Source organism: Choloepus didactylus, chromosome 4 (assembly GCF_015220235.1).
Source record: "Choloepus didactylus isolate mChoDid1 chromosome 4, mChoDid1.pri, whole genome shotgun sequence".
Taxonomy (NCBI): domain Eukaryota; kingdom Metazoa; phylum Chordata; class Mammalia; order Pilosa; family Megalonychidae; genus Choloepus; species Choloepus didactylus.
In genome coordinates, this window is record NC_051310.1 from 14,399,935 (window position 1) to 14,417,242 (window position 17,308).

General features: G+C 37.5%; 1 protein-coding gene across 10 annotated transcripts in view; it reads right to left on the bottom strand.

Moving 5' to 3' along the window:
* UNC79 (unc-79 homolog, NALCN channel complex subunit) overlaps positions 1-17,308 on the bottom strand; it is a 348,180-nt gene that overhangs the window by 56,261 nt on the left and 274,611 nt on the right. For all 10 annotated transcript variants that reach the window (XM_037832001.1, XM_037832000.1, XM_037832003.1 and 7 more), the window contains 5 exons: positions 15,092-15,204; positions 14,918-15,003; positions 7,757-7,930; positions 4,716-4,784; positions 1,803-1,913 (listed from right to left, as the gene is read on the bottom strand). In XM_037832001.1, the coding sequence (XP_037687929.1) occupies positions 1,803-1,913; positions 4,716-4,784; positions 7,757-7,930; positions 14,918-15,003; positions 15,092-15,204 (553 nt within the window). The remainder of the gene's footprint in view (positions 1-1,802; positions 1,914-4,715; positions 4,785-7,756; positions 7,931-14,917; positions 15,004-15,091; positions 15,205-17,308) is intronic.

Below are 17,308 nucleotides of genomic sequence, written 5' to 3' on the forward strand. Positions count from 1 at the left end.
TTCTGACTTTATGCTGCCATGACTCAGCTCCATCCCCCAACTGGAACAGTCCCAAGATTTCATATCTTTTCACAGTGTGTTCTTTAAAACTTAAGCCACTAAATTACCCAGACAAGCAACTCTCCCATCCCAGGGCTGCTATAATACCAACTCATGCTCACCACTCTGGTTCTCAGGTCTCTCTTCATTTTTGTTCCTTGCTTTCATATAAAATAAGCTATATATCTAAAATCAATTTATTACATTCCATCCAGCATTTCTAGTATTTTAAGTGGAACAGTTTCCAGGTTAGCTAGGCTGCCATATTCCCAGAACGGGAAGTATCCAAAACCCTTGTTTTTTTCAATGCCTTTATATTTGATTATATAAGGGAGAAGGCTCAGTTAGATACTGCTATATCTTTAAAATCTAATAGCTTCTCATTATTTTTGAGGAATACAGGAATACACTGGATTGGAACTTTCTACAAGTAATAGTCATTTTGTGTTGGAGAAATAAAGAATGACTGACAATGGGAAGTGGGAGGTCACTAAAGTTATGATGGATTATAAGGGGATACAATGTACAATAAATATTCAAAACCATGAATATTCTAAACTAAAGACTCTGGAAGGTTCCCTATAATCAACACTTACAGTTTACAATATAGAAACCACAAACTCATTATGGTTCTTCCTCCAGAAACTTGTAATTTAAATAAATCAGATGTGAAGAAGATTGAGAAATAAAAAGCATCTAAAACTAGAACATCTTTTCATAGTATTTAGGCAGTCTCTTTCAGATCTAATTTTTTTAAGTGAACAAAGTAGAGATAAGGTATTTTCCAGGAAAGATTTGAAAGAAGAAAAAATGCTGATCGTCTTGGTAGTTAAACAACATATTGCTTCAGGCAGAGTATTAAATAGTTTATAATTAGAAAGACCAAGGAGAAAATTATCATGGAACACTTAACATTGCAGAATGGACACAAGATGATAAGAAGGGGGGAGAGAGTGTTATAAACAGAACAGAAGCTTTGATACACAATTAGATTTTTATGAGAAATAAAAGATTTATAGAAGTGGAGAACAAGTACAAAGGAGCATTTTGAATGTTTAAGAGAAAACAACAGAAACAAAGACCCTATTGAAAATAAAACTGGAAGATATGGAAATTGGAAGGGTACCATTTGCACATTTTTCCTAAGGATAGAAGTGCTGCTAACTCATCCTGCCTTCTGCTCTTCCAGTAGGACAGGGTCTGTCCACTCCACAATGCTACTGTATCTACTGGGCAAACAGTACTTTTCCACTTCCTCAACAGTGGGGCAGGGGTGCTAAAGATAATGTAATAAAGAAGCCATAATAAAGGCGAGATGACAAAAGATGAGATTACAATCTCAGAGGCCAAGAGCCCAGAACTAGGTAGACAGACAAATGATGAGAATTAAGGAGTTCTCCATAGGCTTTTACAAAGGAAGAGCCGAGATTTTTCTACTTTGGACATAAAAATGGTATGTAGTGATAGCTTTCCCACTAATCATGAGGAGTGAACTTGAAAGGACTTTAAGAGGCTCATTTAGAACATCATCTCATTTCATTGGAAATACCTCTTCTCTTCTAAACCCTTTACCTACATGACCCTCAATTTTTCAAATTTGCATATTTTAAACATAATTTATGTATGCATGTATAAACTGTTTTTTTCTATACTTATCAGATCTCAGTAGAATTACTCATTTTTCAAGTATATTGAAACAATTAACGCAACAGGGATTTGATACTGATTAGAAAGCGCATACTTCTGCCAGTTTTCAATTTTACCTTAGTGAAAGCTCGGTAACATAAACCACACAGTTCCACCAGGTAAGCCAGAGTGAAGACAGCATTCTGAATTACAAAGCTGATCAGTTTTGAAAATGGTTCCAACAAACTCTGAAATGAGATTGGGGTCAAATAAAATCAATTCCTGATTCATTCATTAAAAAAAAAAAGTATTAAAGACATATAATACTTTAACATACTAGGATCATTCCTTTTCACTTAATGTATGTTGCCAGGAGACTAGTAGCAACCCTGTTCGTCTAACAAGAACAGACTTGCACCTTCAATCAACAGGTCAAAGAACATGGTTTAATCATTTTTATTGCTGAGGAGAAAAAATCCATTTTTCCATATGGCATCATTTACAAACCTACCTAATTTCACCACATTCCCATGTTCTTCCCAAATAATCAAAACAATAAATACTCTGTGAGATTTGCATTAGGATTTTCTCTTCTATTTCTCAGAGCCTTTAAGCATATATGGGTTTATCAAATACACATAATCTATAAGCCTGTCATCTCAGTTAAGTAGTGCAAACCACCCTAAAGTACTACTAGATTAGATAAAACTCTCATCACAAGCCATCTTTCCTGCCCATGCTTATCAGGAAGGCATAGTCCTTTTGGTTTCCCCATCTCAATCCTACCTATAAAGTGTCAGTTTTAGTCCTATATGCTTTATTAAGTTGTTTAAAAACATTTATTGAGCACTTCCTAAGTATCAGTGAGAGTTAGATGCTTTCATGTAGTTTATCTTATTCAAAGTCCTTGTAGCTAACCTGGGGGCATAGTATGTAATAATGGTTAATGACACAAGCTCTAGAATCCGACACAAGTAGCTTCAAATTCTAGTTTCTCTGTGACCTTGAAGAAATGACTTAACCTCTTTGAGACTAAGTTTTCTCCACTGTAAAGTGGGCATAATAAAAGCTTTCACTTCATTAGGGTTGCTGTGAGAATTAAAGAATATACTGTTTGCAAAGCACTTGGCAGCAGTGAGCCCTCCACAAACGTCAGCCATGATGTTCATCGTGAACTCTCCGAAGCCTTAGTATCCCTATTCTGAGATAAGGCCATTAAATAGGCAAGTGAGGTCACACAGCTATTGAACAGAATGTAAACCCAAGTTCCAGGGCTCTTTTGCAGAGATAGAGTTGCTTTATAGAGAATACAGGATTTTACTTGGGTTCTGAATCTTCCACACCAGCCCACAGGGATATCCACTACTTCTCCACCTCTTTAGTCTTTACTCTCCAGATTATAAAAGTAATACACACTTCAATTGCAAATTTAGGAAATATAGAAAAGTACCAGTATGGAAATAAAAGTTATCCATAATCCCACCATCTAATAATAACAATGATAGATTTCCCCTCTATGAATAGCAGTTTCCTTAGTTAAAATCTTACACATAAATAATTCTACATTTTGTTTTTATTAACAATACAATAAAAAGAATTTTTCAATGTCATTAAAATTCTTCAAAATCATCCACTTTAACGGCCACAAAAGTCGCATTTCATTATAAATAACATCTGAATAAATATGTTTTTCCATAAAATTTGCATTTGCATTTTCTTCCTTAGAATAGATTCTTAGAAAAGGAATGACTCAATCAAAGGATATGAGCATTTTTGAGATTCTTTTTCCTTACTAATACAAAAATGAATTTGTTACACATTAATTGCCCCTGAAGATAGAAATTATGTCTTTTACTTGTAAGATTTTCCACATAGAAATTCTTAAAGAAACTCTTTGAAATAGTTTGGATGACTAGATATTTGCGCTGTATGAATATTGTTGCCTTAAAACATAGACTATGGGGAAATGGGATTATGTCTCAAACTGATATATAGTGGATCCTTATTGGTCAAAAAGAGAAACCAGAATTTGAGCCCAGATAGAAACTTGCTATTATATCTAGCAAAGCAGCATGATGATGGGACAATATGGTACAACAGAAAAAGCCAGAAACTTGCACTCAAAGGACCTGTGGTGACATCTCAAATCTTCCACTAAGCAGCTATGTGACCTTGGCAACACACTTCATCTCTCTGAACCTGTTTCCTCACTCATAAATGAGCAGGTTGAATCAAATGAACTCTAAGCAACTTTCCAGTACAAACATTTCATGAGTCTATGAAAGCACAGTCAAGAGACAAGCATTGTTGGTATATAATCTAATAGTGCTAAACATTATTTGCACCATTCATATAACGTAGCCTGGAAATAAAGGGAGTATGAAGGTGAATGAGGCACAGTGTTGGACTTCATGAAGCTCACAGTCTCCCTGAAGGGTCTTTAGGACAATGTAAGCGCTAATATAGACTAGAGCTCTCTCTAAGCAAAGGCAAGGAGATATGAAATTAAATAAGATTATATATGTAAAACCCTTAGCACAAGGGTGAACATGGTATGTGTGCAACAAATGGTGGTGGTGGTTGTTTTGATGATGATGATAATGATGATGACAACAGTGCACAGGAGGCATGTGGGATGAGACAAGGAGCTAAAGATTGAATTGGAAAGGATGGCTGGCAAGTTAGGAAGTACCTTCTTATAAGCCATATTAAGGAATTTGGACATTATCCTGGAAGAAATGAGTTATTAAAGGTTTTCAAGCATGGAACGAACACAGTGAGATGTATGTTTGGAAGGACCACCTTGTCAATATTGTGGAAGACGCGTTGGTGGGCATGGCCCTGGATGAGGAAGCCCGATTATAAAAAAGTGGTATTGTGATGTACTAGAGCTCTTCAATCTAGACGCTGACCTAGCACAGAGGAGGAAAAGAGGGTGGAGGGAGGCACTCAGTAGGAACTATATCTTCAGTATGGCTACAGGCCTATCTCTTGAGGTTTAAAAATAATGGAATAACCAATTGGTAATGTTTTTTCAGACACATACATACCCTTGTGGCATTGGTAGAGGGTATCTTCAAGAGGCAAATCATAATTCTCAAACTGGAATCTAAAGAACACTGAGAACAAATGTGGAAGAAGTAAAAGTCAGTATTTTTCTTAATTTATCTTTTGCTTCAAATATTTCCCATAAGCATTTATTTTAGGGAAAAAAAAATCTGAAATATAACTGCCTGTATACAGTTAACCCCATGCTATCTATTCATGTTGAAAAAAATTTATTCTCAGGTTAAAAAAATAATTAATTAAATAATTAAGCAATACCAAAAAAGTAAATACTTAAGCATTGCTCCTGAACTATTTCTCAAAGACATAACCTAAAGTTAAGTCCGACAGAGACATGGATAGATAATTGGATAGATGGATGGACTGATAGATAGATGGGCAGGTAGATATTAAAATATGTCCATAGTCTAGTATGCTAACTTGTGAAAGGCCATGTGGAAAAAAAATAACACTTAAATCTATTTAAAACCATTATGCTTATTTTTCCAATTAAGAACCAGTTTCATCTGCCCTTTCTCTACTACAAGAAGGCATGTCAGAAACCTGGGAAAAAGCAATAAAATTTCTACAAGAGAAAATCATGCCTCATAAACCTATTAGAGATATATTTTGGCAATATTCCACATCAAAATGTCCTTTTAAAATTGAGTTTACTGAGATTGGGGGGAAATGTTATAGCAAGAATAAAGAATTATATTATTTAATATGTTAAAAATATCACAATAACAGGATAGTTAAATCTCTGCAGCTGTGTACATTATTAACCTGTTTAAGACCACAGAAACTAAGCTGGTGGTTCTCCAAGTGGAATCTCAGGACCAGCAGCATCTGCATTACCTGGAAACTTGTTAGAAATGCAAATCCTCAGACCCACCCACACCTACTGAATCAGAAGCTCTGGGCGTGGGGCCCAGTAATCTGTGTTTTAACAAGCCCTTCAGGCATTCTGATGCACATTAATGTTTGAGAACACTTCTCTAAATTGATGAGGACAAACTAAAGAAAAATTTTCAATGGCTTTATATTTTCCCCAGAGATTTTAAATTTAAAAAAAAAAAAAAAAAAGAAGGGTAGATTATGAAAGGCAGTGCCCAGATCCCATTTGGGACATAGAAGGGCAAATTCTTCCATAAATTCTGAAAGCCTATATATTTCACAAGCATCTTCTAAGGGTCTAGGCAATCTGCTTAATACTCAATGGAGTTGATGTGACATTTACTTTACTCTAAACCAGGGGCTGAAAATTGGCTGCTCATCAAGCCCCCACAATTTTAAAAACCATTTTGAAAAAAATGGGAAATCTGATACTACCAGGCCTGCATTCCTACATAACAGTCAGCTGGAGTGGAGTAGCAGCCAACCCCTGCAGAAGGGAATGAGTGAATGGTGCTTTCCAGTTCTCAAGGGTCTCAATTCTCATTATTATCTTACCTGACTCTATTTCATTCATCAACCTCGCAAGCAGAGTCCCTATGGGAACGGCTGATTGTCACAATTGAGGCTTACCAGTTGTTTACAGCTGGCAACTCTTCCAATTGGTGGGTGTTCAAGTTAAATATTTTGACTCTGGCACCTGCCTATAGCAGGTGAATTTGCCATGCCTGCTCTGCCCCATCTCTAAGTGTGTGGTTCTTTAACAGTGAATGGCCCTGAATGATCCTCTGGCCCTATAGAGGTTCCATGATGCCATGTTAAAATGTGTATACTTGATTTCCTATGTGGGTAAACACAGTAGTTATAATACAAACATGGTCTCAAAGTACATTTCCTCCTTGCTTGTATTTATTCAGCTAGTCTAGATTTGTGGCTAGACAAGGATTAAAGAATGGAAGAGATGGTAAAAACCCCTTGTTGGTATCCCTGATTCTCATACCAACTTCAAATTCAAAGTAGCGCACACTGAGCTAGAATCCCTGAATTATTACCCTTACGGATCCTACCTGTAGTATCTGACAATCTGGGAAAAAGTACCATCAGAGGTGGTTGCTTTTTATAAAATATTTCATATACAGGTAATATACCCATTTCAGAACAGATCTACCAACATGTAATTTCATTCATAAGATCAGCAAGTGATTCATCTTGTTGGAAGCTAAATACTTGTATCTGCCTGTGATCTGCACAGAGAAAGCACCAAAAACCGTGAGGAGTAAATGAGGTTCAAGGACAGCAATGGCCGCTGCCAGCCACCTCCTTCACCCTGCTCCACAGACGTGAATGCCTCCCACTTACCCCTGCTTTAGAAACGCTCTGGAAATCTGTTAGTGGAAAGAGCACTGAACTGTGAGGCAGGAAACTTGAGTTCTAATGCTCACACTGCTACCACTGAGTTGTTTAACAAACTCACACAGCTTCTCTGAATTTGCAGTCCACATCTGGGAAACGGAGGCCTTGGAATGGATGATTCTTTAAGGTCTCTTCCAGTTTTACTGGAATAGTTTCTGTTTTTGAATTTAATGGGATCACATTGCAATGTTACTTGGGTCAACAAATTCCCAGCTATGTTTTTGGGCTTGAGGGTAGTATGATAAGGGTAGATGGTAAGCAGTCAAATAGAAATATCATTTTGATCTTGCAAGTTCTGTATTCACAAACATACAAGCAATCACTGTCCTTTATGCAATTCTCTAAAATTGGAACTTCACATTATATGTCTGGGGTCCTTTTAGACAAGGCTATTTAGTTAGTTATTTAAATAATATCCTCCTGAGAAAACTTCCTAGATAAACACAACTTACCTATGTCTTCCTGACCTTTTTCTGATCAAGCAATCACTGAATCAAAATGTTACCACATATTGTTGTCCTTCTGTAACATTTGTAAAGAACAACCTAAATAATTCTCTCTTCTCTGTGACTAACAGAAGCTTTATAGCCACAGCTTTTTCTGATACATTAAATTACCCAAGACCCTGCTTCTCGTGTTGTACTCTGTAAGTGAATGGTCCCAGTGGAATACCTTAGGATCTTTAAAGACACCTGTAAATGGCAGGAAAGTATAAAATGAAATTCTGGCTTCCTCTTACCTTCAGAGGTAAAACACAAGGCAGCTTGGCAAAAAATGTCTGAAACTGGTTGCTGATTGTAGTCCAGAGGCTACTAGGAGAATCCATGGGCAAAGCTTCCATGAAGAGAGCAATGTTTTCCAAACAGCGTATCATAGCACCCCCTGCTGGTAAATTCTTTTTGTTATTTAGACCCTAAAAACAAAAGCATAGACAATCAAGTGCTGAAACAGCATGGGAATTCATATAGCTATTTGGTGAAGGTCAGTTTAGAAATCACATATTCATGCCATAAATATGTATGGAGTGGCTACTAATAGCCAATCATTGTAATAGAAGGGATACAGAGACAAATTTACAAGTTCAGACAAACTTAGGGAAAAGAATTGGTGATTTGTGGCTTTGTGAGAGAAGATGAAATATGAGCATGAAGTAAAAAACTGCCTATAAGGAGCCACTATCAGCATGGTTAGGTGCTAAGAAGACACAAGGATGTGTCAGATGCTTGCTGGAAAGAATTCCCCAGGCCAAAGATTGGGAGTAAGGCCCACAGGAGCTGCAGGTTCCCTGTAACAATCAGCAACTCCCTCCCTGCCCCCAAGCTAAGTGAGCGAGCTAATAAGCAGTGGCGCTGAGACTTGAACATTGTGCACTGGATACATTGTGCACTGCTCTCCCCCAGCCTCCCACATTTCGAAAGCCCGCCGGTTCTGGGGAGGTAAGTGCTTGACAGCTGACACCCACCACTTAGTTGAGAGCATCCAGGAGCTTTAAATGAGTAGTACATCTATACAAAACAGTAATGTTCACTGACACTTGTCTACGTTTTGGCAATTTTTAATTAAGTGACTTTTAATTTCTTCCTCAGTAGTACCATATGAAAAGAAACACAGCAACTCAACAACAAAAAGAAAAATAGCCTGATTTAAAAATGGGCAAAAGACTTGAATAGACATTTCTCCAAAGAAGATATACAAATGATCAATAAGCACATGAAAAGATGCTCAACATCATTAACCATTAGGAAAATGCATAGCAAAGCTACATGAAGTACCACTTCTCACTCTTCTCACTCACTAACATGGCTGTAATTAAAAAAAAAAAAAAAAAAAAAAAAAAAAAAAACAGAAAATAGCAAATATTGGTGAGGATGCTGAGAAATAGAAACCCTCGTACACTGCTGTAGGAACGAAAAACGGTTCAGCCAGTGTGGTTGCTCCTCAAAAAGTTAGACATAGAATCACAATTCCTCATCTAGGTACATACCCCCAAAGAATCGAAAACAGGGACTCAGACTAGCACCTGAACTTGAATTTTCACAGCAGGACCATTCACAATGGCCCAAAGGCAGAAATAGAAATGCATACATAAAAAAATATTATTCAGCCATAAAAAAAAAAGTGGCAATTTATGTTGCATTATGAGTGAACCTCCAAAACATCATAAGTAAAAGAAGCAAGACACAAAACGTCACATATTGTATGATTCCATTTATATGAAGTATCCAGAATAGATAAATCCACAGACTCAGAAAGCAGATGAGTCATTGCCAGGGGCTGGGGGGAGGGGGGCTTAGGGACAAACCCCTTAGTGGTTAGGGGTTTTACTTTGGAGTGATGGAAATGTTTTGGAACTAGACACAGGTGGTGGCTACACAAAACCATGAGTGTACCTATTGTACATTTTTTAAATGGTTAATTTTATGTTACGTGAATTTCACGTCAGTAAATTTTTTTCTTTTCCTTTGTGCCAATTTACACTCTAACCAGCTGAATGCCAGTGTTCCACATCCTCACCCACACTTGAAATTAGCTGTCTTTTTTTTAAATTCTAGTCATTCAGGGGAGTATGTAACACTATGGCATTATAGTTTTTTTTTTTTTTTCCTCACTTTTTTATTAGAAAAGTAGTGGGTTTACAGAACAATCATGCATAAAATACAGGATTCTCATACACCACCCCACCAGCAACATCCTGCTTTGGTGTGGAACATTTGTTACAACTGAAGATAGCATTAGTTAAAGTCCATGGTTTAACTTAGGGCTCACTGTTTTTGTAGTGTAGTTCCATAGCTTTTTAAAAAAATTTTATTCTGTTACCATATATACAATCTAATATTTCCCCTTTTAATCACATTCAGATATATATATACACATATATGTGTGTGTGTGTGTGTGTGTGTATATATGTGTGTGTGTCAGTGCTGCTAATTGCATTCACAATATTGTGTTACTGCCACCGCGATCCATTACCAAAACATTTCTATCATTCCAAATAGGAACCCTGTACATTTTAAGCCTTCAGTTCCCACTCCCTGTATCCACACTGTCCTCTGGTAACCTGTATTCTGGATTCTGACTCTATGGGTTTACATATTCTAATTGTTTCAAATCAGTGAGAACATACAATATTTGTCCTTTTGTGTCTGGCTTATTTCACTCAACATGATGTCCTTAAGGTTCATCCATGTTGTTGCATGTATCAGGACTTCATTTCTTTTCGTGGCTGAATACTATTCCATTGTATGTATTTATGACACTTTATTTATCCATTCATCACTGATGGACACTAGGGTTGCTTCCATCTTTTGGCAATTGCTATGAAAATCAGAGTGCAAACATCTGTTCAAGACCCTGCTTTCAAGTCTTTTGGGTATATACCTAGTAGCAGTATTGCTGGGTCATACAGTAGTTCTATACTTCATTTTCTGAGGAACTGCCAGACTGTCTTCCAGAGTGGCTGCACCATTTTACATTGCCACCAGCAATGTATGAGTGTTCCTATTTCTCCACATCCACTCCAACACTTGTTATTTTCCAGTCTTTTACTAGCAGCCATTCTAATAGGTGTGAAATTATCACATTGTGATTTTGATTTTCATTTCCCTGATGGCTAATGATGTTGAGCATCTTTTCATGTGCTTTCTGGCCATTTGTATATCTTCTTCAGAGGGTTGTCTGCTCAAATCTTTTGCCCATTTTTAAATTTGGTTGTTTAACTTTTTGTTAAGTTGAAGGATTTCTTTCTATATTTTGGATATTAAACCTTTATTAGATATGTGGCTTACAAACATTTTCTCCCATTTTGTAGGTTATCATTTTACTTTCATGATAAAGTCCTTTAAGGAATAAAAGTTTTTAATTTTGATGAGGTCCCATTTATCTATTTTTTTCTCTTGCTGCTGGCACCTTGGGTGTAAAGTCTAAAAAACCATTGTCTAACATAAGGTCCTAATGATGCTTGCCTACAAAAACTTGGAGGCATTTGATAGTTCTAGCTCTTATATTAAGGTGTTTGATGCATTTTGAGTTGATTTTTGTTTATTGTGTAAGGTAGGGGGGGTCCTCCTCCTCCTCATTATTATTATTATTTTGCACATGGATATGCAGTTTTCTCAGCACTGTTTTGAAGAAACTGTTTTCCAATTGAGTGGTCTTTGCCACTTTGTTAAAAATTAGCTGGTCATAAATATGAGGGTTGATTGCTGAGCACTTAGTTCTACTCCATTTGGTCTATATGTCTGTCCTTGTGCCAGCGAATGCTGTTTTGATTACTATGTTTGCAGTAAATTTTAAGATCAGGAAGTGTGAGTTATCTATTTTGTTCAGATCTTTGTTATTTTCTTTCTTCTGCTCAGTTTGGGTCTAATTTGCTCTTTTTTTCTAGTTCTTCCGTTTTTGAGGTTAGGTCTCTGATTTGAAGTCTTTCTTCTGTTTTAATGTAAGTGCGTAGAGCTATGTATTTCCCTCTCAGAACTGCCTTCGCTGCACCCCATAAGTTTTGGTATGCTGTATTTTCATTTTCATTGCCTCAAGATATTTCCGAATATCACTTTTGATTTCTTTTTAAACCATTAGTCCTTTAAGAATATGTTGTTTAATTTCCACATATTTATGAATTTTCCATTTCTCCTTCTGTTATTCATTTCTAGCTTCATTCCATTGTGGTCAGAGAATACACATTGTATGGTTTCAATATTTTTTAATTTATTGAGACTTGTTTTGTGACTCAATATGTGGTCTACTCTGGAAAATGATACATGTGCACTCGAGAGGAATGTGTACTCTTGTTTTCTTTGGGTGCAGTGTTCTATATCTGTCTGTTAGGTCTTGTTGGTTTAGTGTATCATTCAAGTCCTATAGTTCCTTATTGCTCTTCTGACTAGATGTTCTATCCATTATTGAGAGTGGTGTGTTAATGTGTCCTACTATTAATGTAGAATCATCAACTTCTCCCTTCAAATCTGTCAGTATTTGCTTCCTATATTTTGGGGCTCTTCTGTTAAGTGCATACATATTTATAATTGTTATATCTTCCTATTGTATTTATCAGTATATAATGACCTTCTTTGTCCCTTGTAACTGTTTTTGACTTAAAGTCTGTTTTATCCAATATTAGAATAGCCACCTCAGCTCTCTTCTGGTTACTACTTGTGTAACCATCCTTCCACCCTCAACTTACTTGTATCTTTGAATTTAAGGTGAGTCTCTGGCAGGCAGCATATAGTTGAGTCATGCTTTTCTATCCATCCTGCCAATATCTGCCTTTTGATGGAAGAGTTTAATCTATTTACATTTAAAGTAATAGTACAGGACTTTCTCTGACATTGCACTACTTAGCCTTTATAAGTCTTAACACCTTTTTGGTTCCTCACCTCCATTAATACCTACTTTTATATTTATTTGATTTTTGCATTGTACCATATTAAGTGCCTTCTCATTTCTATCTGGATAAATTTTATGTCTATTTTTTTCTTTGCGGTTACTATGGGGTTAATATTTGATATCCTCAATATATGACAATCATATTTGGTTTGATACCAACTTAATATCATGCACATATACTTTTTCTATACCTTTTGTCCCACCACCACAGTTTTGTACTCATTACCAAATATATCTGTGTACATTGTATGTCCAAAAACATAGATTCATCATTACTTTTTATGCATTTGCATTTTAGCTCCTGTAGGAAGTAAGAAGTGGAGTTACATACCAAACAATACAATATACTACAATAATACTGGCATTTATAAATACCCAGATGGCTACCTTTACCACAGGTCTTTATGTATTTATACCACTTTGAACTATTGTCTACTGTCCTTTCCTTTCAGTTCGAAGAATTCCCTTTAGCATTGCTTGTAGGATAGGTCTAGTGGTGATGAACTCCCTCAGTTTTTGTTCATCTCTCCTTTATTTTTGAAAGAAAATTTCACCAGATAAAAAATTCTTGGCTGGCAGTTGTTTCCTTTCAACACTTTAAATATTTCAACCCACTGCCTTCTTGCCGCCATGGTTTCTGATGAGAAATTGGCACTCAATCTAACTGAGACTCCCTTGTACATAACACGTTGCTTTCCTCTTGCAGCTTTCAGAACTCACTCCTTGTCCTTTACAGGGTGATCAGTAATATGGAGGGGTGTATTTTTCTTCATTTACCTGTTCAGTGTTCTCTGGGCTTCTTGGATGCACTTATTCATAGCTTTTGCTAAGTTTTGGAAGTTCTCTGTCATTATTTCTTTTACTATTTCTCTTGTCCCTTTCTTTCTTTCTTCTCCTTCTGGGACTCCCATAACACATCTATTGTTGCACTTGATGGTTTCCCAGAGGTGTCTTTGACTATTTTCACTTTTAATATTTCTTTTTTCTTTCTGCTTCTCAGTCTGACTCATTTCAAGTTCCTTTTCTACAAGTTCACTGATTCTTTCTTCTGCCAGCTCCAATCTGCTCTTGAAACCCTCCTGGGCATTTTTCATTTCAGTTACTATGATCTGCAACTCCAATAGTTCTGTTTGGTTCCTTTTTCAAATTCCTATCACTTTACTAAGTTTCCCACATTGCTCATTCATCTGTACTTTTCTTTTCTCCTTGAGCATTTTTAAGATCATGTTTTTAAAGGCTTTGTTTGGTATATCTATATTCTCATCTTCTTCATTGGTGTTTTTTGTATATTTATCCTCTTCCTTTGGATGGGCCATCATTTCCTTTTCCTTTGTTTGTCCTGTTCTTTCATTGCACACTGTACATTTTATCACTTTAAAATGTTACTCTGGGATTTTTTCACCAGGAAGTCTGTTTCTTGTTTTTGTAACCAGTTGGTGATAAGACAGAGATTTTCTTGAGCGTCAGCCCTCCTATCAGGAAGGTCTGCCCAGGGTAAGTGCAGTGTGCAGGGTTTTCCCTGTCTGTCTGGGTCTCTGTCTTGCCCTGCACTTTTGCTGGTTAGTTGTTTTGGAGTTCCCTGTTTACAGGAGTTGGTTTGTCCCCTCTATTTCCCAGAAGACAGACCTCCCTCTCCTGGGTATTTGAATCTGGCAGGCCTTTATCCCAGACTCTCCACCTCTTTTATACTCCTTTTTTTGTCTCACATTGCTTCAGCCTGGAGGGCAAATTCTTGCAGGAGGGTCACTCCAGAGAGGACTCTCCCAAGCCAGTCTCCCTCAAGCCAACACAGGGCCAGGTACCCAAGAAGGGGGCATACACTAGCTCCAAAGTGTCCTGGAGAGGGGATCAGGAAGGTTGCCAAGAGCTTCTCTGGTGGCTCCCCAAAGCTGAGTGTTTTCAACCTGTCCAAGAAATGCAGCCCGTCAGCTATTTTTCCCCAGAAGCCCTGAGGAAGCGCTCTGTCTTTAAATCTTCATTGCCTCTATCCCGTTTCAGGTAGGGTTGAAACAATGGCTGCCCCGGCCTTTGTCCAGGGCAGGTTGAAACAGTAGCTGCTGCCAGAGCCAGCACTCAGAGATCCCAATTTGCTAATTAAAATCCTTGATCAGTGATTGGCTGAGTCCACACCTGTTCTAGGGGAAGAGGATTTTTATGTCCCCTTCCATCAGCAGCAGCTAGCCAGGGACTGGACTACACAGCCACCTGCCATGAGGATGGGCACCGGTAGCCACTGCATAGACAGAGCAGTTTACAGTTCTTCACCTTAATTTAACACTGTCTTCCTTCTGCTCTTCCTTGGATGCTGTACCATATTCTTCCAGCCTCTGAGGTTTCAAGATAGTGGTTTCAGATAGTTCCTGTCTAACAGTTGTTAAGGTGGAAGGTCTGAGTTCTGGAGCTCCCTACTCTGCCTTATTCCCGAAGTCTCCCCTTGAAAATCCTTAATAGAAAAACCACCCATAAACATGACACATGATTTCAGTTGGGGCTCAGAGTAACATTAAAGCAAACCCACCTCCAAGAGCTGACTGAGTGCAGCAATAGAGCTCAGCTCATTGAAATCCATCAGAGATGTGGCTAGGGTCCGTAAAAAAGTCCCATCTGGAAAGCCAACAATCAGATTAAGTAGTGTTAGAGCTTCAATAATGAGCCACATTTGTAGCATCTGGATCCTCAATGGATAAATTACCTTTGATAGTGCTCTGGAACAGCTGCGGGAAAATGCCATTGGGAGCCAGCTGATGGAAGATACAGCGTAGGAACTGCTTGGCCACCCCCGCTGCATTGCCAGGGACCATCATGCTGGGTTTAACAGGAAGAGAAAAGACAAGAAAGCATGAACCAATGAGCATTTGTTTGATAGGTTTTTAGACCTTAGGCATTGATATACCAATCCTCTTACAGAATATCTAATGGTCATTTCTGTCAGTGAGATGAAATAATCAAGTCACAGCTAAACCGTGTAAACAATAAGATTCTAGAAAGAGAAAACCATGAAATGCCAGTACTGCCCCACACATTTCCCAGGCCCCTTAATGTACTGATGAGAGTTCCAAGGCCCAGAGAGAAAAGTGACCACACGTCTAGAAAATGGTGGCATCAGGATGGTGATTATCAGCAACAGCATCCCAGAAAAGTGTCTTTGGTTGAGAGAGCTGCTCTAAGGAAAACTGCAGGGAGGGAGACATTCATTCTCACTGGGAGATCCGGGAAGATTTCTTGGGGCATCTGAGCTGGAACTTGCAAAAAGGACAGGACCTTGATAGATGTGGATTTCCCTTGATCCCCGTACCACCTCTTCATGTCAAAAAGGGAGCCAAGGGAACTTTATGTGGCCTGATCTCTTGGACCAAATTATCAGAAGGGATGATCCCTGAGATGGTTATGGTATAAGTTATCAGAAGGAAGAAAGAGGAAATCAAAGAACCCAAATGTTCCTCTTACATAAACTGTTTCATTATGCCATATCTAAGCTGAAATGCTGGTCCAAACTTTTAGGTCCAAAATGTTCTTCAGGAAGAAATAATACCAAACTTACACAAATTCTTTCAGAAAACAGAGAAGGAGGGAACCCTTCCAATTTTTTTATAAGGCCAACATAGCTCTAAAACTAAAGTCATTCCAAAAAGAGGGGGGGGGGGGAGGAAGAGGAGGCAGAGGAGGAAAGAAGGAAGCAAAAATAGAAAAGAAAAAATGACAGAACAATAGTCCTCATGAACATTGAATCCAAAACTGTAGATAAAAAGGATGATACCTCCTGACCATGTAGGGTTTATCCCAGGAATGTAAGAATGGTTTAACTTTCAAAAATCAATTAATAGGAGACAACGAAGGCCACTACATACTGATAAAAGGGGCAATTCAACAAGAAGAAATAACAATCATAAATGTTTATGCACCCAATCACGGTGCTACAAAATACATGAGAGAAACACTGGCAAAACTAAAGGAAGCAATTGAAGTTTCCACAATAATTGTGGGAGACTTCAACACATCACTCTCTCCTATAGACAGATCAACCAGACAGAAGACCAATAAGGAAATTGAAAACCTAAACAATCTGATAAATGAATTAGATTTAACAGACATATATAGAACATTACATCCCAAATCACCAGGATACACATACTCTTCTAGTGCTCACGGAACTTGCTCCAGAATAGATCATATGCTGGGACATAAAACAAGGCTCAATAAATTTAAAAAGATTGAAATTATTCAAAGCACATTCTCTGACCACAATAGAATACAATTAGAAGTCAATAACCATCAGAGACTTAGAAAATTCACAAATACCTGGAGGTTAAACAACACACTCCTAAACAATCAGTGGGTTAAAGAAGAAATAGCAAGAGAAATTGCTAAATATATAGAGACGAATGAAAATGAGAACACAACATGCCAAAACCTATGGGATGCAGCAAAAGCAGTACTGAGGGGGAAATTTATAGCACTAAATGCATATATTAAAAAGGAAGAAAGAGCCAAAATCAAAGAACTAATAGATCAACTAAAGAAGCTAGAAAATGAACAGCAAACCAATCCTAAACCAAGTACAAGAAAAGAAATAACAAGGATTGAAGCAGAAATAAATGACATAGAGAACAAAAAAACAATAGAGAGGATAAATATCACCAAAAGTTGGTTCTTTGAGAAGATCAACAAGACTGACAAGCCCCTAGCTACACTGAAAAAATCAAAAAGAGAGAAGACCCATATAAACAAAATAATGAATGAAAAGGGTGACGTAACTGCAGATCCTGAAGAAATTAAAAGAATTATAAGAGGATACTATGAACAACTGTATGGCAACAAACTGGATAATGTAGAGGAAATGGACAATTTCCTGGAAACATATGAACAACCTAGACTGACCAGAGAAGAAATAGAAGACCTCAACCAACCC